The following is a 22327-nucleotide window of genomic DNA, read 5'->3' as shown; positions in this document are numbered from 1 at the left end:
GGGCTACTTTCGGTAATTTGGGGTATGGGAGTTCTTTCAGGAATCTATGTAGTTGCACCTGCGGCACCGGCTCTGGTGAGTGATAGAGTGCTGTGTAGTATTCCCTAAAGGCCGTGTTAATCGCAGTTTGTGTATGCACGCTAGTGCCGTCCTGTAGTGCAATTTCTGGTATTATTACGGGGGGGGGGGGGGGGGGTCCGCATGTTTGATCCTGCCTTCTTGTAAATGGGATTGTGTGGCACCTACAGCACTGGCATCACGCACCAAATCCTGCAGGGTGGCCACCAAAGTCATGAGCTTTTTGTTAATTACTTGTCTTTCCCCCACCAGCACCCCAATTGAGGTACCACGTAGTGCAGTCTTGAATGCATCCCACTCAATGAGACGGGAGGAGGCGGTATTGGCGTTTTCATTGAAGTAGTTAGAGATAGCTGTGTCTAGTCTGTCTTTAAAAACCCCGTCTTCTAATTGCAGTGACCACAATCTCCAAGTGGGGACTGGGGTGGGGACCCTCCCCCATTCCACCTCCCCCATTCCAATGTGATCTCTAGCGGGTTGTGGTCTGACAGAGTCTTCCCCAGGTGTGTCGTGTGGTGGATTTGTATAGATTTAGCAGCAGAGCAGAAGATACTATCTAGCCTGGTATGTAATAAGTGCGGCGGGGAATAAAAAGAGTACTCATGGTGTGTGGGGTAACGTATTCGCCACATATCTTCCAGTAGCCACCCCCGTGCTCACGATTTCAGAAATTCCCTTTGTCTAAGGGACACTGCCCCACGGAGCGGAGGGTGGGAGCAATCTAGCTGGGTGTCTAGTATTGCATTATTGTCTCCTCGCAGCACCCACGGGATACCAGCCCAGTCTGCTAAAGTGGTGTTGAGACCTGTAAGGAAGACATCTTGATCATGATTTGGGAGCGTAAATAATCTCCAAGATCAGTTGTTCTCCATCTAGCGTTCCCCTCACTATCGTGTACCTGCCTTGTTGGTCAATACGCTGTTCTAATTGTGCAAATGGCACCCCATGTCGTACCCAGATCAGTGTCCCTCTGGCAAACGCTGAGAAGGATGTGCTATATATCTGCCCTCTCCATTTCCTGCGCAGTTTAGAAATTTCACTACTTGTGAGATGGGTTTCCTCTAACAACGCGACATGCACGTTTCTCCTATTCAGCTGGGCGTGTATCCGGTGTCGTTTATGGACCGAACCCATGCCTCGGACATTCCAGGTGACTATATTATATTTACCATGCGAATGCATATCAGAGTTTGGTCATATAAGTCACAACAGCTAGGGCCTGTATCACAGTATTAAATGTGCTGAACAACAGCGAGCCTCCCTCCCACCACTTTAACTTTTGTAAACTTCCCAATACCAGGACAAGCATAACAACTTTGCTAATCCAAACAATAACTAAATCTACACAAAGGTCCACACTGTAAAGTATACGGATACTTGCGGGGGAGGGGGGGGGGGGGGGGGGACCTGGAAGACTCATCTCAGTACCAAGCTCGACGGAGCTACACACTAGCAAGTACCCTATTTGAACACATCAGTGTAAGGATATTGGTGGAAGGGTTACATTAGAAATAATACAGCAGTCTTACTTCCCTACTCCCTTAGATTATGGTCCGCAGCTGCTCATAGGAAGTTGTGGGTCCTGTTGCCCTATACAAAAAGTGTTTGCACTGTCTGTGGGGTAATGGTTGGGAACAAAGGATCTTGGCTGTCAGAGTCTATGGGATCCGCCGAGGCCTCAGACTGTGTTGAAGGCGTGGTGAGTGCGTTTCACGTATAGCCGACACCGCTGCAATTGCCGAAGCTTGATCCAGTGCAGTCTGTTCCGGGGAGGGTCCTCATCTCTCGGGCTTCCTAGGTTTCCCAGTTCCCCACTGACGTGTTCTCGGCGGTCGAGACGGAGCGCTACGTAATTTGCGCTCAATGTCGGCCAGTGTTTGGGGCGACATTGTAGCCTCTAGCCAACCATTTGCCTCCTCTGGGCTGTCGAAAAAGTGGGATTTCTAGTCGTACAGTACTTTCAATCAGGCAGGAAAAAATAGTGCGTATTTAAGCTGCAGTTCTTGGAGCTTCTTTTTGAGGGGCAGGTAAGAGGCACGCTGTGTTTGCACCTTGACTGTGTAGTCCGGGTATAACGAGATACGGTGATTTTCAAATTGGATGGGCGCATTTTCCCTGGCCCTTTGAAGTAGTAAGTCCCAATCCCTATCGTTGAGAATGCGGGCAATCATTATCCCTGGCGGTTCCCACGCCCTCGGCCTGCCTGTTGGAATCCAGTGAGCCCGCTCTACACAGAAGAAAGGCGATAGACCCTCAGGGGCGATGTGATCTCGGAACCATTGCTCCATGTACTGCGCCTCATCGGCCCCCTCCGTCCGATACGGCAGGCCTAGTACGGGTACATTATTACGGCGCGCTCTACCTTCAGCGTCATCCGCTCTGTCTTGAAGGGTCATTAATTGTTTCCGCATGCAGTCTAGGGCCTCCGTATTCCCTTTGTGTTGTGGCAAGATCTCCAGTAGCGTTTGTTTGTTGGCTTTAACTGTGTTCGCCTGTTTCAGATGATCCGCTTTCAGGAGGGATAAGCCTGTGGACAGGGAGCCCATCTGTCGTTCCAGGGATGTGCGGGATTCCTGTATCTCTTGCAGGATTAAGTTCAATTTGTCATGGACAGGTTCTTCGTTTGTAGGCGGGACGCAGCTAATTGACATGGTTTGCGAATGCTCATTGAGGTCTTCTCGAGCCGTCTGTTCTACCTAGGGTTGCTCTGTATATTTTCCCCTTATTTGCCCCATTGTCTCTGTCTTCTGTAGCATAAGTGGACTCCCTCTTAATGTCCAAATGGGCCCTTCGGGTGGTCCGACCCCCCACCGATATCGTCTGGGCCCCACTACAGGTAGCGTGTCTCTCTGTGGATATCCGTTGAGTTAGCAGGAGGGAGGGGGGCAATGCAGGGGGTCCGCTGTATATGAAGGCGCTCCCTCAGATCACGACGGTGCTGTAGACCCGCAGATACTCGCAGTGATCGCCGGCCGCTCACACCATGATCCAAATGTCCAAACAAGAAGGTGTGGTGCTGTGGTGGGCAGCGAACACTCACAGCAGTGCTCTGTTCTCGCCACAGGGCAGCTCCAGTCTTCACAATCAGGTCACGCCACTCCACTACGCCAGCGACCCTCACCTGCCCGCTCCAGGAGAGCGTAGTCACATCCTCAGCCCAATGGGCACGTCTGGCACAGCAAGTCGCCGCCTGGCGGTGTGCTGATGTCGCCCGCCATGCATAGAGAGGCAGCGCCTCGGCCCTACCGCTAGAGTCCGTCTTTCGTAGGTCCGACGGGGCCCGCGATGACTCAAGGCCCGCGCAGGTTGTACGGGTCTACTGCAAATTTCCTGCTCTTGCTGCCTCACTGCTTATGTCCGCACAGGCCCCCGGCAGTGATCCGGTCGCAATATCACCACTGTAGAGGGGCGGTGGCGTCTGCAGGGGCGCACCGCCTCAAGCTCCGGCGCCGCAGCTCGCCTTTCCATGTCCCCGTCTCTGGCGCAGTTAGGACCCGGTGCAGGCAGGCCTCCGGCCAGTGATGCCCCGTCTCAGGCTTGGGGCGACTTTGGAGTCATCCATGTTTGTGCCCCCGTGTCACAGGGTCAGGGGAGGAGGGAAGCAGCATTGTTTACCCCCTGGATCCTTTAATTACGGCGATATCTAAGTGGAGCTCCGTCAGGCTGCGGCCGTCATGCTCGGCAGTTAACCACGCCCTCCCTTTAAACTGGATCTACAATGGGGCAATATGTCTGGGTAGGTCTGACTCAGTGGAGTTTCCTCATTTATTTCTCACAGAGTGTTAATTGATAATTTCATATTAGGTGCAACATCTACTGCTATTTCACGGTAATATTGAGTGATAAGCGATAAGTAAGACTGACAGCAAGAAACAGCAAGGTACCTCCAAGGGAAAACACAAGTTTTTATATGATTTTCGACATTTTAGAAGACGAGATTCTTTACTACCGGAGGGTCGTAGGGTGTTACAGAATCTTGCTGCAGTCAAAGAAACCCTGTCTTTGGCTCTATCCAATATGTCTTTTGATGTTGCAAGAATACGAACAATGGCAGATTTAAGATCATGCCGGAGGTGTTACCAAGAACGGTTGCATATTAAAAAGCTAGATTTGTTGTAGAGGGCTCTGTAAACAATGATCATTGATTTAAACAGGACTATTCTCCTCTTTTACTGGCGAACAATGCGGTATAACCAGCACAGGTGATACCAGTTGGGAAGGTTTAAGCTAGGATGAAATTAAAGTACCCACGGTGCTTGTTGGACTACTAAATGAATGTGATCACTCTTTAATTTGCAAGTCTTGACCTCTACTGGAAAGCAGGGATGGGATTCAAGAAAATGGTCACTAGAGGCCTGGTCTTAAGTTGAAATTGGCCGTTAGATGGGATTTGACCTTTTAATAAGGCTTTAAATGTAGTCATTCTGCCAAAATGACCAAGAAAAGCTGACTGCACGTGGTTAACCTACTAAAGAATGTGCAAGCAGACATACTGGTGGACAGATATGGATTCTGTTGCTGCGTTAAAACAGCTGTCAGAAAAGTGGGTGTAGAAACCTAATGAACCCATTCAGGAGTGCTTTGCAAAATGGGGAAATACATCGGTAACTCAACTGTATATATATGGCAGAGAAAAAACAAGTAAGTATTCATGGGTGCTTTTGAGTAATAGTCAGATATCCTTCTCGCAAGGCTGCCTATCTCATGGGTAGACAGACATCGACAACCTTCTTTACCCAAACATCAATCAGGAGATGATGGAGCACGTATTGATAAAAGGTTTAAAATTTAAAGATAAACCAAGGCCTTTCTTGCACTTGTTCAAGGGTGGGAGATAGACATCAACATGTGTTGTTGAATTCTAACTTTTAGATGTTGAAAAAGTATTAGAATCCTTAGAATCATGTAAATGGCAACTAATTGATGTATCCTATGCCGGCACAGGTTTGTTGGAACACAATGCGTGGTACTTGCAAAAAAAGGAAAATGTTACTTACCCTGTAAGCATCTGAAGCTGCAGATTCACACGGTGTGCATAATCCTGCCATATAAAGTTGGGCCGGGATGTTTTTCTTCAAATACATTTTTTCAATTCACGAGGTATTGTGACTCCTCCTCTTGCTAGTAAAGGGCATTTAAATCGACTCCATTGTTAGATCGTCTTCCTGCACAGCGGGTAACGATGGAATGTGAAGCAAAGGGTTGTTTAGAGAGATGAATACAGGGTCAGTAACATTTTCCATTCGAGGCATGTGTGGCTGTAGATACACAAGCTGTGCATAGATTGTAAAGTTGTCCTCCCACAAACGTGGTGGCTAGCCTGTGAAAATTGCAGTGGTTTGAAAAAGTGTAAGTTAGAACTGCCTGGCCAACATTGGCTTGTTGTCGGGCCAGTCTGTTCACACAATAATGTTTTGTAAAAGTATGAGGAGTGGACCAAGCAGCTGCTTTACAAATTTCAGTTATAGGAATATTCCCAAGGAAAACTATAGATGCTCCTTTCTTTGGAGATGAGTGGGCTCCAAGAGGGATAGTTAATGTTCTTTTGTCTTTAGCACAGCATGTTTGTATGCACTGAACAATCCACTGAGCAATGCCCAATTTAGAAAGGGCTTTGCCTTTAGGTGGTTTGGAGAAAGCAACAAAAAGTTGTTAGGTTTTCCTAAGTGTTTTAGTTCTGTCAACATAATACACAAGGGCTCATTTAACATCTAATGTATGGAGACCTAGTTCCGCAACTGAATCAGGTTGAGGAAAAAAAATAGGAAGCTCAATGGATTGATTGAAGTGGAACTGCAAGACTACCTTTGGGAGAAACTTGAGGTGGGTGCGAAGTACAACCGTATCTTTGTGAATTTGGAAGAAAGGTTATTTTATAGTTATGCCTGGAGCTCGCTGACAAGTCTAAGTGAAGTGATGGTGACCAGAAATTATACCTTCCAAGATAGAAACTGGAGGGGGTAGCAATGGAGGGGTTCAAATTGAGGGCCCGTTAGTTTTGTTAAGACAATGTTAAGATTCCATGTTAAGATTCCATGTCAGGACTGGGGGACCTGAGGAGGAATACATCTTTTGAGAGCTTCCATGAAAGCTTTAATGACTGGAATTCTGAAGACAGAAATGTGTTGATTGTTTTGAAGGATGCATCTACAGCTGCTAGATGTAATGGTATGGAGGGGAATTTCTCAAGTGTGCCTACAGAGAGTTCTATGAGGGTGGGGAACCATGGTTGTCATGCCCAGAGAGTGAGATATGTCTGCCTATGCCTCCGAACCACAAATGAAAGTAGTGGGAGAGGAGGAGGAAAAGTGTAAGCAAACATCCCTGACCAACTCATCTATAGTGCATTGCCCTTGGATTGCGGGTGTGGAAACCTGGCTGCGAAGTTTGGGCACTTGGCGGTTTTGTCTGTGGCTAAGAGGTCTTTGTCTGGGTGTCCACAGCACCGGACTACTTCAGAAAGACTTGAGGGTGGAGTTTCCTCTCGCAAACTTGTTGCTGCATCCTGCTGAGGAGGTTGGCAAAGTTGTTGTCTACTCCTGGTGAGTATTACGCTAACAGATGATCTTGTGTCTGAGTGCCCACCTCCAGATGCTCTGGGCTAGGTGAAAGAGCTGAGGGGATCTGGGGCCCCCTTGCTTCTGAAGGTCATACATGGCTCTCATGTTGTCTATTTTGATGAGGACTACCTTGCCATTGAGGTGGGGAAGGAAGGCTTACAGCAAGGTGGGGGAAAGAAGGCTTTCAACACAAGGTGAACAGCTAGTATTCCTGCTAATTCATGTGTAAATCCTTGTGAATGGGTGTACACTGGTCAGATACTGTGAGTGCGCTACCCACCCCATAAGGGAGCGTCATTTGTGATGGTTCTTTGCGGAACTGGGAAGAGAAAGGGCTGACCCTGTAACAGGTTGTTTGTGTTCAACCATTGCAGAGAGCGATTATCTTGACGGCCCACCAACACCAGATCGTCCCAATAACCCTCCGCTTCAGACCACATGTGCACTAAGCACCCCTGCAAAGGACGTGTGTGTAACCTGGCATGGAGTACTATACGTTAAAGGAAGCCATCATGCCAAGGAGATGCATGAATGTCTTGACCGTGACTTGTTGGCCAGTTTGGAACAGAGGGCGGACGGTCTGAAAAGACTGTATTTTGGTGGTATATGGGTAGGCCCTACAAACCTCTGATTGGAGAATTGCCCCCAGATCAGGCTGAATCTGGAGTGGTTGGAGGTGTGACTTTGAGGCATTGATAGTAAAAGTCTAGTTCCTGAAGTTAATTTATGGTGACCTGTGTGTGTTCGAGACATTTTTGAAAGGTGCAACTCTTGATGAGCCAGTCGTCCAGATATGGGAAGACGTGGAAGCCTTGTCTGCATAGGTAAGTTACCACTGCAAGGCATTTGATAAAAACCCTGGGTGCAGTAGTGACTCCGATGGAGAGCATTTTCAATTGATAATGCTGTCCGCTGACTACAAATCTGAGGTACCAGTGATGTGTCTTACGCATTGGAATGTGGAAATAGGTGTCCTTGAGGTTGAGTATGGCCATGAAGTCGCCTTGTTGTAACAGCAGGATGGATTCCTGAAGAGTGACCATATGAAAATGCTCTTTTGGGGAGTATGAAGTATAGTGAGTAAGCTCACTATACTCACCCTGTTATTGGTGGGTTTCGGGATCTATGGCTCCTTTTTGAGGAGCACTTGTCCCTCTTCCCTGAGCAGCTGTTTGTGTGTGGGAAAAGGTTGTGTTTGCAAGGTGGAATGTTGGGAGGTGTGGAAGTGATCTCCAGACAGTAACCATGTTGGACAATATCCAATACCCCCTAGTCGGAGGTGATGTTACGCCAAGCGGAAAAGAACCCTTGTAGACGACCCCCGACTGGTGTTATGTGATCAGGGGAAGGAGAGGCAAGTCAGGGCTTTGATGTGGTGGCAGCGCCTTTGGGGAGCCACCTTTATTTCTTCTTTTGGAGTTGCTACCTCTGTAGGAGCCACGAAAATACCCTCTGGAAAAGGGTGTGTTATGCATGTGGGCATTGGTAGGAGGTGGAGTTTGTTTTGGAATCCCACAATAGGATGCACGGCAAAAGGACCCCCAAGGGGTATGTGTTTGAAGGGCACACCTTGCCTTGGCTATCTCTGTGTCCTTTTTAATTTTCTCCAAAAATTGGTCAACCTGCGGTCCAAAGAGATATTGCCCATCGAAGGGCGGGTTGAACAAATTTTGCTGAATGTCTGGGTTGAAGACGGAGATACGGAGCAACGCATGCCTGTGTAACAGGACACCAGAGTTAACCCACCTGCCAGTCGTGTCCGCCGCATCTAGGACGCAGAGGATGGTGGTGTTGGAGATTTGTTTCCCCTCAGAAACAATCTCAAAATCCATTTTATTGCACTCCTCTGGGAGGTATTGAAGAAGTTCCTCCATTTCATCCCAGTGGGCATGATCATACCAGGAAAGCACCCCAATGGAATTGGCAATCCACCCATGGTTGGTGGATTGCGCATCTACCCTCTTTCCTACTGCTTCTATTCTTTTACTCTCTTTATCTGGTGGAGAAGCATCACCAGTGGTTTGAGTGTTGTCCCTTTTACAGGATATAGTGACTAGTAGGGAGTAGGGTGGAAGCTGGCCTCTGATGTAAAGAGGGTTATTTGGGGATGCCATTTATTTTTTGTCCACCCATAGTGTTATGAGTCTGGCACGTACTGTGTTGAAAAACTGTCTGGGGTGTGACGGAGCATGCCTTTAAGCATGGGGAAATATTGTGCAGTGGTGGCTTCAGGAAAGGGCCTCAAAACAGAAATCCTCCTTTAACGGCTCATTATGTAGATCCACTTTGTGGAAGGAGGCAGCTCTTTCAATTAGGTTGCGTTTGGAGATGGCATCATCAGGAGGGAAGGGTACAGATCAGGATCTGTGTCCTATGGTGGGTCAGCATCGTAAGTGTCCCAGGGGTCCTCCCCTTTCCCCCTATCCCCTCAAGTTTGAATGAGGTGGCCCTTGAGGTGTATATGGAATAGGGATGCCTGGAGAAGTGGTTGAAGAGTGAGAGCGTTGTGGGGTTTGCAAGGGTGGTGAAGTAGAAAAAGGCAAAGGGCTTATAGCCTTGTCCACTTTTTTTGCTGCTTTGGTGGAGGTGGCATGTCCAAGGCATCTTAGAAGAACAGATGTTGTTTGCATAGTTGAGCAGCAGATCCCAGAGGGCGGGTGAGTATTCGGCCTGCATGGGGATGTATTACAAGATGCCTCTGGCGGGCATCGATCTCTCATCGATCTCTTCTTGCATCTTGAAGAATCAGTTCAACAGTCCCCGATTTGTGACAGGACCTGCTAGTCAGCGCTGACGTTCTCAGCTCTGACTGCACTTTCGATGTCAATGAGATCGGCATGGCTCTGAGGCAGATGTGGTCGGTGCGGAAGTACTTAGTCTCTGTGGTTCTTCGGCACCGAGCCGGAGCTGGGCTTTACATCTTAAGATGGTGGTCGTGCTGACCATGACCCGAAGGCAGTGGTGGCCCAGCAGTCTATCTGTGTTGCCCCAGAGTAGCTGGACAACCCTTTGGAAATGGTTGTTCAGCGTGGCATTGATGTTGAGATGGAGGGGTGTTGTACTCGTAGCTGGTTGCACTGATGGAAGATCTTCCATTTACAGCTCGGAGCTAATGCTGTTGTTGGGGAGAAGGCCCCTTTGTCCGCAGCCAACGCTTTTGGGTGGTTTCCCCCTTGATGTCCTTGGGCCCAAAAGGTCCGAGTGTCATCTCCGCTCATCTGTGACATCTTGAGATGTCAAGACAGAAAGTTGTGTGGAGTTTTCTTCAAATGGAAGAAGGGCAAGCGTTGCATGCAGTCCTGTTGTGCTCGGGAGAGAGACACAAGTTGCAGACCTGCAGGAGATCGGTGAATGGATATTTTGCGTGACAGCAAGGACAGGATCGAAAAGGCCCCCATTTCATCATCATGAGGACATGGTGGGAGATATATGACGGGTGGAAGCAGGCCTCAGAGGACGATTGCCTACATGGGCCTGAAGTTGAAAGTAGCTTAGTTGATTCAGTAGTCCTCGAACAAAAGGGAAATAGAAACAAGTTCTATAACAATACGGCCGGAGGGAGGGAACAGTGGAAACCGAAAACAGTTCAGCACTATGGTGTCGAACCAGAGATGGGAACACAGGTCTGAACCCGTCGGCAGAAAGAAAACAATCGAACAATGAAGTCGATGAACGTACGCATTACCAGCAAGAGGAGGATTCACAATATCTCATGACTCAACCGACTTTCTTCAAAGAAAAGCAACTTGCACACATCTGGGCCCATCACTAGATTACAGGATTATGCACAGCATGAGTATCTACAGCCACACATGCCTGGAACATAATTTTCCAAGTAAACGAGAATAGTTTGTGTTCATCTGCATTATTTTTGATGGAGAAAAGGAAAAAGGGTGGCAATATGACTGCAGGGTGTATCACTACTGCAAGGTGTAATGCCACTTCAAAACTGATGGAAGGATTTGCATCCTTAAAGATACATTAAGAGCTGGATGTAGCAGATGCTTACTTTGAAGTGACAATTTGTTGGTGTGATAGGGACTTCCTCTAAGTCGCATTGAAAGGGCATGATTTGAATGTCTAGGTGTTGAACAAAGTTCTATTGGTGGGGGTTAGAAAATACAGGAGTCCATTTGGAGTTCTGATGGGTCTGCAACACACATAAACGTTTGGCACTCATGGGTTTTTAGGTGCCATCCAGAGGTTATGGGGCAGAACTAAATTATTCAAGATTGACCAGGGCTCCTCTGAATGAGCTTCCATCCTCGATGAAGATTATTCTGTTGGTACACAAAGATGTAGGGGTGCATGCTGTTCCATTACTGAGATTTTTTTATATAGTTCCCATTGGACCTGAAGATGTTGAACAGTCTCTCATAGTTCTGTCACTTTCCAGATTTATTGGTGGCCCTCAGGGCATTGGGGTATGGATTACAAAAACAGTCCAGACAATGAAATGAGATAACAACCATGTTCCGGTTAGGTTTCTTCACGAGCTGAATGTGTCGTGGGGAAGACAAGATGGCCTAGTAAGCTGTGCATAAAGGATAATTTTTTTGTTCCTTTTGGATTTTCTAGTTTGGCAACAGCAATTGATAACAATGCGTACACAATGTCCAGCCCTAACATATGGCACAGTGCTTTCGTGCCACTTAAGGCTCTATTTGGTAGTGCATTTTACCTTAAATCTACCCAGGGACTGTGCTACTGGTAATAACGTATAACAGTGAAAATGTGATAGACAACCTTCTATGTACAGCGTGATTGACACAAATCCAGCCATCTGTTAGCTTCTTACTAGAAACTATGCAGGTATCACCTTCTCTTTACTGTGTGCTACCTTTTTCTGTCTGCTCAAGAGTTTAAAGAGATGTGAAATTCATACGAGGAGGCCAGATTCACAAAGTTATTTTCACATGCAGTTTTTGTGACAAATACAAAGCCACTTTTTGAATTCACAAAAGTTGCTTTTTTATTAATAAAATGGACTTACTCATGCAAAGATATAAGTGTGAGTTCATCTACTCATGTAGGTGAGATGGGGATGCTTCAGGGCTGGAATGCCCTGTAGGTTTGGGAACGCACACAAAACATGCATCACCTCGTCATCATTCTTCGGCCCAGTCCTAATACAGAAAAACCTGAGCAAGATACCTCATTTTGCCTAAAATATCCATGGGATCTTTATTTTTATGACTGAAAAACCTTCAACATGGCCTGAGAAGCACAAATTGCAACGTGTTTGCACGCAATGCAAAATGGGAAGCCGCATAGCTGCTTTTAAAAGCACTCTCAATTTTATGTTGTACAGCATTAGGCAAAGAAGATTCCTCAAAGGCCAAAATTTTGTTTAACACCATACTCACCAGAAATGTGTCACTTTCAGGACCTGAGGAAAAGCTGTATCAAAATGCCCCAAATTGTATCTTTTGGGGAAAAAACCTGAAACTAGGGCTTATCCAAATCCTTCCACTCTTTTAAAATCACTGATTTCACAACATCATGGAATGGCAAAGTAACTACCTGTGCCGCGACATACTGAGACAAAAACTCTTCCTCACCCTTTTGAGGTTTATCCTGTAATTTAAGGGTTTCTCTCATGTGGACCGCCACCTCTTCTAACTGGCCCCCTTAGGTATGATGTCATTTCGGACCATCCTCAGAGTCCACTACATTATCAAGCCTTTGCCTTTTATCTTGTGTATCAGCCAAGGCTGAACTCATTGTATACTTCATCAGGGCTTCAAATTCCCCTTTGGAAATTTTTTCCTCATTTTCAGACCTCCAAACAAGGTCCTATTTGCTCTTCTGAGAACATTTTTTAGGCTCCATAACAACCTGTAGAGCCTCCTCCATTAATCTTTTCATCTGTCAACTCTGTACATCACCCTGCTAATGCCAAGTGACATCTTGTAAGGGACCAGCAACTACCTAACAACCCCCATGGATGTTGTAAAAGGGAGTCACAAGGACCACCCCTTTCTCTTACAGCACCATAACTTCAAAGGTCTCTAGCCAGCAGACCTGCTATGAGGTAAACCTCTCCTTTCTTCTTTTTAAGGAAAGTGTACTTTGAGTGCCAAACTCAAAAGTAAGCTTGGGTATAACTGGGTATGTACCTGACACTATACAAGGCAAGAGCCGTCTTTGGAAACTTCAGGATTAAACATTATGTACACAGTCATGTGTGTCCTAGCGCTGACTCGTCGCACAGCCAAGTGTTGTGCTTAAAGTACACAAACAGGGTAATGTTTGTTCGGTGTGTTTTTTAGTGTGAGTGTGCAGAGCCCTCTTCCCCATTAGTGTAGTGCATACACGCCAGTCATGATTTCATTCATCAGAAGTAGCACTGTGCCTCCCTCCAGTGAACACGGCATCTCGTACGCACTTTTCAACAAGCAGGGGGGGTGGCAGATTGCTCAACCAATGTGTACAATTCCGTACAGAGTCTGCACAATAACGGAACCTTCCAACATTGTCACTATGTCATTTACAATGCAATACGTCTCGCAATGACATTATTTTGAGCTATTGACATTGTAAATGACATTGTTTTTTGTTTTTTTGTAAAACATAAATAAAATGCATTGTGATTTAAAATGGCAATAGCTAAAATGTTGTAATGTTGTAAATAAATAAAGACAAGCTGGAGTCCATATCCGAATACCATGACTGCCTGTCTTGTTACCAACTCGTTTATTTTATTCTACCACCCTGCACTTCCGGTCTCTTTAACAAATTAAGCAGTGGGTAAACCTAAATAAGATCCCTAACTTTAATCATTTCCCAGAGCTCCACATGTTCTATGCTTTGCTACAGGAACATGTGGAGGGAATGTATTCCCTGTGGTTTATTAGGTCGAGGGACCGTCCGGTCTGCCGAAGGCAGAACCGGAAGTCCGGAGATCTTATGATGCTTAGAGTGGCTATTTAGCCCGCCTCTCTTTTTGGCTCTCCTCCATTGGCTGGCTTCCTAAACGGAGGCCAGCCATTGGAGGAGAGAGCCATCCCTCCAAATAGGCTCCGTCTTTTTCAGATTCGGGGGCGTGTTCCGTGCTGTTCTTTCCACTTTTTAGCCACGCCCTTTTTAGAATAGCAGGAACACGCCCTCGAAGCCGAAAAAGTTTTGAAGCTTCCATCCGCCATTTTTTAGCTATCGTCTGGCCGTGAGGATCTTCTTGCTGTTGTGCGTCGAGGACATGAGGAAACAATCTTATAGGTAAGGCATTTTGTCTTGTGTCTGTTTTTTGATTGGCTTTGTATGTGTGCCCAGTGTCCTGGCGTCTACGTTCTGCTCCTGAGGATCGTCTTGCTGTTGTGCAACGAAGGCATGACGAAACTATGCTCCAGGTAAGCCATTTTGTCTGTTTGTTCGTCTCGTCTTCCGCTGATGATCGTCTTGCTCTTGTGCGTCGCGGACATTAGTACACAATCTTATAGGTAATGCAGGTAACTTTTTTTTTGTTTTCTGTGTCCGCAATTTCTGTGTTCGTATCGTGTGCTCCTGAGGATCGTCTTGCTCTTGTACGTCGAGGACATTAGGAAAAAATCGTCTAGGTAAGCCATTTTGTCTGATTTTGTACTAATGTGTATTTTTTTAGACCTTGTAGGTGGGTCCTGAGTCTTGGTAATGTCATTTATTTTTTGTTTTTAACTGTTTTCTTTGTTTTTGTGTACCTTCCGTGTTATTTCCAAACTTCACCGTCCCGTTGGCCATAGATTGCTTTGCCCGGTAACTTTTCTTTGATTGTTGTGCAAGGACTTATGCGTTGTACATGTTAGCCATTTTGTAGATTTAGCTTACAATCTAACATATCTTTTGAATTTGGTTTGTTGCCCCGTGTCTTCCCATCTCCGTTTACCATAGTGCATGTATCTGTTTACCTCGGCAGTTGGTGATATCTTCACGGAAAGTATACAGGTAAGTTCAACTTTTTGTTTTCTTTTTATAATGGTTTTTTGTCTTTACTGTTTGCTTCGTGTTTGTGTACCTTCCGTGTTATTTCCCAACTTCACTATCCCGTCTGCCATGGACTGTTTTGCCCGGTAAGTTCTGTTTTATTGTTGTGCATGGACTTATGCATTTTACAAGTTCGCCATTTTGTCATTTAAGCTTCCAATCTAATGCACCTTGTGTTTGCTTTCTAGATTTTTCCCCGTGTCTTCCCATCTCGGTCATAGTTCTTTAATCTACTTTTTTTGGTTGCTTTTCAGGATTTATCTCGAGATGTGACACTCCATGAAAAACATCGTATGTGAAATGCATTTAAAAATTGCTTTTTTGGGGTTTTTTTACAGATTGTTCGCAACTCGTGTCTCCTGTGTACAGCGGATGCTGTTTGCTCCACTCAATTAAGCCATCTTGTGTATAGTGTACTAAGACATGTAATGTTTATTAATCTTTTAATGTATTGATTTGTTTTTTGCCGCTTTCTTTTTCAGATCTTTACAGCCTGGTGGCCATCTAATGTCTTCTCTGTGCGTCCGAAAAAGGTAAGCCATCTTGACTTTTAGCCTCTACTAATGTATTTTGCATGTTTATCTCGGATTGTGCCCTCTCCAAGGAAAACAAAGTTGGTTACATGCTTTTACAAATGTACTTTTACGTTTCTGAGTGCTCGCAGCTCGTGTTTACTAGGTACAGCGGATGCTGTTTGCTCAAATTAGTTTACCAATTTTGTGTTTAGGTCTCTTGTAATGTGAATTTGGTTCTTAATACTATTAACATATACTTTTATGTTTGTTTTACAAGTTATCACAGGGTCTTTACTTTGCATTTCTTTCATTGATATTTTTTTTTGGCTTCTAAAGGTCCATCTCGGGTCGTGGCCTCTCCATAGGAAACATCATCTGTTAAATGTTTTTTTCAATGTACTTTTGCGTTTGTTTTACAGATCTATCACAGCCCGTGTGTCCTTGGTACAGTAGATGCTGTTTGCTGGATAGTCTGGTAAGACATTTTGTGTTTACTCGTTTTGTAATGTATTGCTTTGTTTTTGGGCAACTTTATTTTTCAGATCTTCACAGGCTTGTGTCCATCATGCAGTTTGCAAAAGTAAGGTAAGCCATCTTGTTTTTGTGCCTCTAGTTTTTTTTTTTAACAGGTATATATAAATATGTTATATTAAGATATTTACTAAGAATTGTTTATATTTTATCACTAGGTGTTTTTGTAGCTATAGTTTATGATACATATAGGTATATGGTTATTGATATCTATCTCACTAACTCACTTTCACTCTCTCTTTCACTACCTCTCTCTCTATCTCACTACATCACATACATCACAACATCACTCTATGCTTATATATCACTACCTCACAACATCCCTCTCCCTCACTACCTCACACTTTCACTACCTCACTCTCTCTATCTCACTACCTCACTCTCTATCTACCTCACTCTCTCTCACTACCTCACTCTCTATCTCTATCTCACTACCTCACTCTCTCTCTGCTAATGCAATAGGTATCACATATGCAAAAAAAAAGCTAATGCCAATAGAAATGACAATGCCATTTATTTAGGGATACAAAAATGATAAAAAAAATAATGAGCAATACCAATAGCTCTACCTATAATATTGCCGAGACCATTGCATTGTAAATGCTTGTTATTTGTGAATTTCGGTGGAGTACGTGCTGTGTGCTTTAACTTGGATGTTTTAACCCGCTCTTGGATGACCCCAGCAGCCTCACATTTCATGATTCACTAAGTACTACAAACTTCGCATGCTCCTGCATTTGTCCACACTTCGCAGACCCTTCCTGTCCACGTCACACACTCCAGTCCTTAGCGTGGCATCGTTTGAACTGCCTGTCGATACACGGTCTTTACCCAAGAATTCAGGGTCTTAGACTAGAGGCGCAGTCCAGGGACAGATGCTATAAAGTGAGAGAGTGAAGAACACAAATAGCGCCAAACTCTCGGTGCGCAGGGTGTGCTTCTCGGCAGGCAGGTCCTTTTAAAGCGCTATGTGGCTTAGTGCACAATGGTGGCCAGAGAGAGCTGCAGACAGGAGCTGTGTGTCTGCCCCAGCGGGCAGGCAGAGCACGCATACACAAACAGACACACACAACGGTGCAGCCCTGCTAGCACAGCAGCGTGCTTGTGCAGTGGGCGGTGTTAGAGCTTGGACTGTCTGTACAAACACAAGGGCAGATGATTTTTTTTTTTAAAGTACCGACTGTCCCGTCGACACTGCGTCCTCGCGGCCACTTGCCGCGCCGGTGCCTCCTCAGCGGTCGCGTCTGCGCGGGACTGCACACTGCTGCATGCAGCCACTGCCTCTCCCTCCCGCAGCGCCGGCGCCATCCCATGCTGAGAGTGTGAGTCCCTCGATGCTTGCTGCCCCTCCGGCCTGGGTAAAACCACCCCCGCCAATGCCGATTTGAATGCGAAGGCTCCGCTCCCTGAATTCACAACCGGCTAAGAGGACATGTTGCACTAGAAAGCTCGAAGCTTTCTCGCAGTTGCGGGATGAATACCGCGGCAGTGAAATGCGAGTGGCGAACTCTATTGCTGCACTGAGGGCTCACGGCGACTGAGTCCGGACTTCTCTCATTGACACTGCAGTCCAGGAACATGCCTCGCAGAGCAGCACATGTCTCAACCTAAAAAAACAAGCACTCGAGAAAAAAAAGTTTAAATAAACGGAGCACAGTGACCCTAAATCGGGCGCCGCGCTCTGAAATAAAGGAAACCAGCACTGGAAACAAAAAAATCAAGGCACATTAAATAAGCGCAGCCGAGCTGGGCACGAGCCGATGCAAATAAAAACAAGCGCAGCCAAAGACGACGGCGCTGACAATGTGTAAAGAAAAGAGTGCGTATTGTCTTTTAAAGGACAGTGTGTAAAGCCACCAGTAAAAGATCAAATCCCAGTAGGCGGGGCCAAAAACGGACAGGGTGGCAACCCTCAGTGTAATGATTGCTTCCGGTGCAATCATTACACTGTGTTTAGCATCATCCATGACGCAAAACAACGTGCACCAATCAAAATTGGAGGCGGAGCCGCGACACGACTTCTGGAATCGTATCGATTCTAAGAAGCCCTCGTATGACGAGTGCAGCGCATGCGCTGCTTTTGCCACGCCGAGACCTAAAAAGTACTGCCAGATAACCTGAAAATAATGCCTGTGTCGCTCCTCCCTACCCCCTGTGTTTTTGCAACTAAGACTGTAAGATCCGGGAGGGAATCCAGAGTCTCAGACCTATGCACTAACTCACTGCACTCTGCAAATCAGTTCCTGTAATACACCCCTTACCGTGGTGGAACACTACCACAGGCTGCCAGACCTTCGCATGCAATGAGCCCTCGCAGTCCGATTATATTGGGGGGGGGGAGGGGGGCATGTGGCCCAAGTCAGCTCCACAGCTCAGTGCAATGGCCTGGAGGATGCTATGAACCATGTTGAGGCAGAGACTGCACCGTCACTGCCCTGTCTGTCCTGGACACGGGCAGGCAGCGGGAGACATGCAAGCCCCCTGTGTCCTGCACAATAGTAACAACGGCCAATCATGGAAAAATTACAGAGTTACGCAAACTATGCACTGTCCTTGCATGACCCTGCAGAAAGCATGCAGCAAGCAGGCGGAAAAGCAGGGGCAGGTTTATCATACTCAATGGCATGGCCGCTTGCTCACTGCGCTGAGACTGGCGTTGCTTTTCGTTCACATCGGCTCCAGCCAGGACTTCTGAAGTTCTGGTGCCAGGCATTAGCCTACCGTTTAACCGGCAACCTTTTCTAGTACATCCGAAATCAATGAGAGCAAAGAGAGCAACCGGGCCACGTTCACGCTGTTACGATGGAGCATAGCATTATTTACATTTGTCTTCCCACCACCCCCATTCTCCATTTGCACCCCCACCTCTTATTTGCGACTGGCATTGCTATATGTACTTCGGGTGTTGTTATGCAGAGCGCACTTAGGCGCAGTGTGTGGCTAACAATCGTACTATTTAAATAGCTGAAAATGTGAAATACAATAAAAACAAGGCAGCCTGGGGGCGTTGGAACCCCGACCAGACCATTTACATTTTTTTTAAAAAGCTTACTGGAAGTGTATCTCTTAGATACGGGGGTTGATGGGCTAAACATGCATTTCTATGTTAAATGCTAGCAGCTTCCTTGTTTTTTGTAATAACGAAATTTCATGAGATGTCTCACGCCGGGTGTTTCTCTCTGTATCCTCGGTGCGACCTGAAATGGATACAGAGCTGGCAGGCCCGCGGGCAGCTTGACAGGCCCGCAGGCGAAGAAGACACTGGGAGCTCTCCCTTACTGAGGCCGTGACCCTGGCCCAACCACAGATCAGGTCCCCGGTGTCTGGCTGGGGCTATTTTTAAAGGTAGCTGGCAGGGTGCATCTCACCGCACAAGGTTACCCACAGGGCAGGGCGCACAGAATGGGCAACTCCGTGCACCGAGCGAGCTGCAGCAACTTTGTAACAGAAAATAACCGAGGACAGGTCCGATGACAGCACACAGGCCGCTGCAGGGAGAGGCAGGCAAGAGGGAGTGGGGGCGGGAGTAAGGAGGGCTGCAAGGAGGCAGGGCGGGGAGAGGGGCGCTGTACGCGTGGCAGTGTTTATATGAGATCAAAACAGAGCCAAGCCCATCGGCGGCCGAGGAAGATGGCGACTGCTGGCGTAGGGGTCCCTCCCGACGCACTGGCAGTGACTTCTCCGCAGTGACTTCTGTAAGTCCCCTGCCGCCGGTAGGGACTAACATCGGAGAGGATGGGGGCTGACTGATATGTCTACGTTAACCTTCCTCAAAAGTAAACTGATGACCCCGAACTCGCGTTCACACCCATCCGACTCCAATGTCTTTACAGCCACTTAGCAACACAATCCATTGGCTCCTAGTTAAGTGTGACACCACCCGTCAGGCCTGGCTGTTCTGTCGAATAGCTGAATTGTGGGGCACGTAGTTGTGCGTTTTAAAGGTCGTAGGTAGAGAACCAGAAATCTGAACTTGCAAAGTGCTGCTGTTTAAAAGCCAGGATCTGCTGAAAGTCTCACGCGTGCCATGCAAATGATTGGAAGCGATGTAGCCAGACCATGTGCATTATATATGCACCTCGAACACATATCGATGGAAATATTAGGAAAATCTCACGTCCATCTTACAAGATTTTGAAATGCTACTAGGAGTTTACATTGGTACGCAACAAGTAAACCAGTCAGGAAAATCTCACGTCACATTTACTTCTTTCACCCTAAGCAAAAATTCGAGGAAGTTTTACCTGTTGTTGGGGGACCTTCTGCCCATCACAGACGCTTTGTTTTTCTTTCCAGAGTAATCGCTGTCAAAGGGCAGAACTGAAGCATAGCCATGTTCTGCTTCTAGAGAAAGGAGCAGAGAACAACCATCACTAACCACAGACTTTTTGAAGTTTTACCCTACTCCCTGATGCACTCTTCTCGCCTCGGCATTCACTGCCCTGGAACATTCATGGTTTGTAATAAGCAGAGGCCACGGGGGCCTTTGGGACAGTACGGTGGCATCTGCATCTACATTTTTCCGACCGAGATGCCACCAAGTGCTGATGCACACGTCTAGAGTGGACGCCATTGGCGAGGCTAGTGCTTACGTGCAAACCATAGCAGTAAATACACCAAGATTAAAAACAGCATGTTTATCACGCCTCGCAGCAGATGTTCCCTCCCACGCAAGCAGACTGTGTAGATGTTTATTTCTAAGCTGTGGCAGCGTTTCTTACCCATTCGCACAAATGCACGATAATAACTCATCTTTAATTCAAACAACGCTACGCTTAATATTGGTCGGTAGAGCAATTAAACTTCTAACGGGATACTACGAAAATCATTTTTTTCCACAAGGGCTAGTCTCTACCCCTCCCCCCGCAGGGTGGAGTACTGTACTGTACAGTTTAGCGAGTCAGCGGGCACGAGCATAACCTGCCATAAAGGTCACGTGCACACGCTGATCTGCAACAATGACGTACGGTCTACTGCATGCGCAGGTAACATTCTGCATTCTTTATTTTGTCTTTTCCTGTGGCGACGCAGTGAAGTAGACAACATAACAGCCACGTTTGAATAAGTTTAAGCAAACGAGACAGGTGGGTTGGAGACCCGATATAGTACACGGGTTCTCAAATGTGGGGCCTCGCAGAAAATCATGCCTACTACAACTTGGCAACACTGGACTGCTAGGGGCGATTATAATATGCTAGTCTAAGTAATGGCGCTGTCGAAAATGCATACCAAGGTGCTGAACAAGGCTGTAGGTGGCACCGAAACTAATCAAGGAGGCTCGTCTCCTGGGTGACGCGCACCCACCAACTCTTGGACTTAACGAGACGACTTGCGGCATGTTGTGTATCTGGAAGTGATCAAAGGGGAGCGCTTGGCGAGGCTGTGCTCGAGCCCATGAGAGGTAAACAAGTAGGCAGCACATCCTCCTGCTGCAGGGAGTGCTCAGGATACACAGCCTCAGCCTGTCACACATCGAGGCGATACCAAGGGGCCTAGAGATGCGCCCCCTGGAATCAGACGACAGGAGAGTGGGCAGGGGTAGAATGAAGAGACAGAGGGCATGGATAGTAGGTACTCCAACTCTGTATCAGAGCAGAGGTACACATTCAAGGGAGCTCGGAGGTACGTAGCAGTACGAACAAGAAAGGAAAGGAACAGTCTGCCAGGGCAGAGTGGTGGTGGGGTTGCAGGTGGCATAAGGCTAGATAGGGGGCCAGTGGCAGAGTGAAAAGCTGAAGAGACTTAAGGCCAACAAGATGGCACGGGAGGTGGGAGGTTTACAGAGGCAAGCCGCAGCCCTGGACAAGCATTCGCTGGGTTCATTGGGAAGGTGTCCCCGCAGACCCCCTGCGGACAGGAATACCTCGGTCTCTCCGTTCCAGGTACTCCGCTGCTTCCAGGAGAACTAACAGGGAGTTCAACTCCATGCCTTTCACCAGGGAGGCCGTGGGAAACCGCCGCGCGAAGCACCAAATGGTAATGTGAACACAGGGTAGCGTGCCCGCGCCCCTCTACGCGGTGGAGAGGCAGGTTCGTTCTGCACAGGATCAGCGACGGCTGCTGCTGGGGACTTCCAAGTCCCCTCTATCAACGGCAGCATCAGGAACAGACAGGCATCCAAGAGACGGGCGCACCCGTTGGCCAATCGCAGGTCACGGATTGTCCGGAGGCGGGCCTATACGCGCATATGGGCGTCAGTCCTACGCCCACTGTAACTCGAGACTCCGAGGGAGAATGTTGACAGATCGGGAGGTGCACTCTCATTGGTCGCTCGTGATGGTAACGATGTAGAAGCCCAAGCTTAGCAACAGAGCGTGTGACTCCACCTCTCCTTTTGCTGAATGGCTGGATTCGTGCATGTTAAACAGGCGGAGATTACCAATTGGTGGATTTAATGATTGTATAATTGCTGGGTTTTTTGTTTCCTCTAAATCTCCGTACTCGTGAGCGAAGCTGAGCTGCTCTATAGCACGAGGAGGTGTGGATGTGTTGAACTTGAACTTACTAAGAGGAAACGAGAAAAGTGCTTTATATTGTTACATAAACACGCGTTCCCGGTTAGCGACGTTCTACAAAGTCATATAGTAAGGCTTGGGTGTACGACCCCGCAAAATACGCAGATGAACAATTACGTCGTAATGGAAAGATAGCCGGTAGCTGACCTAGCGTCACCACAGTGTTTCC

At 47.1% G+C, this 22327-nt stretch overlaps 1 protein-coding gene across 2 annotated transcripts in view; it reads right to left on the bottom strand.

Moving 5' to 3' along the window:
- Positions 1–21773, bottom strand: part of MXD4 (MAX dimerization protein 4) — a 355430-nt gene extending 333657 nt beyond the window's left edge. The window contains exons 1-2 of one of the 2 annotated variants that reach the window (XM_085642548.1): positions 21507–21773; positions 19888–19987 (exon numbers count right to left, since the gene is read on the bottom strand). In XM_085642548.1, coding sequence (XP_085498674.1) covers positions 19888–19987; positions 21507–21570 — 164 coding nt within the window. In that variant the 5' untranslated portion in view covers positions 21571–21773. The remainder of the gene's footprint in view (positions 1–19887; positions 19988–21506) is intronic. The other variant, XM_085642549.1, reaches the window with a different exon arrangement.
- Between the last annotated feature and the right edge of the window lie 554 nt (positions 21774–22327).

Source organism: Triturus cristatus, chromosome 2_2 (assembly GCF_964204655.1).
Source record: "Triturus cristatus chromosome 2_2, aTriCri1.1, whole genome shotgun sequence".
Classification (NCBI taxonomy): Eukaryota; Metazoa; Chordata; class Amphibia; order Caudata; family Salamandridae; genus Triturus; species Triturus cristatus.
Note: the sequence above shows the minus strand (reverse complement) of the source record. Positions and strands in the feature narration are given on the sequence as shown.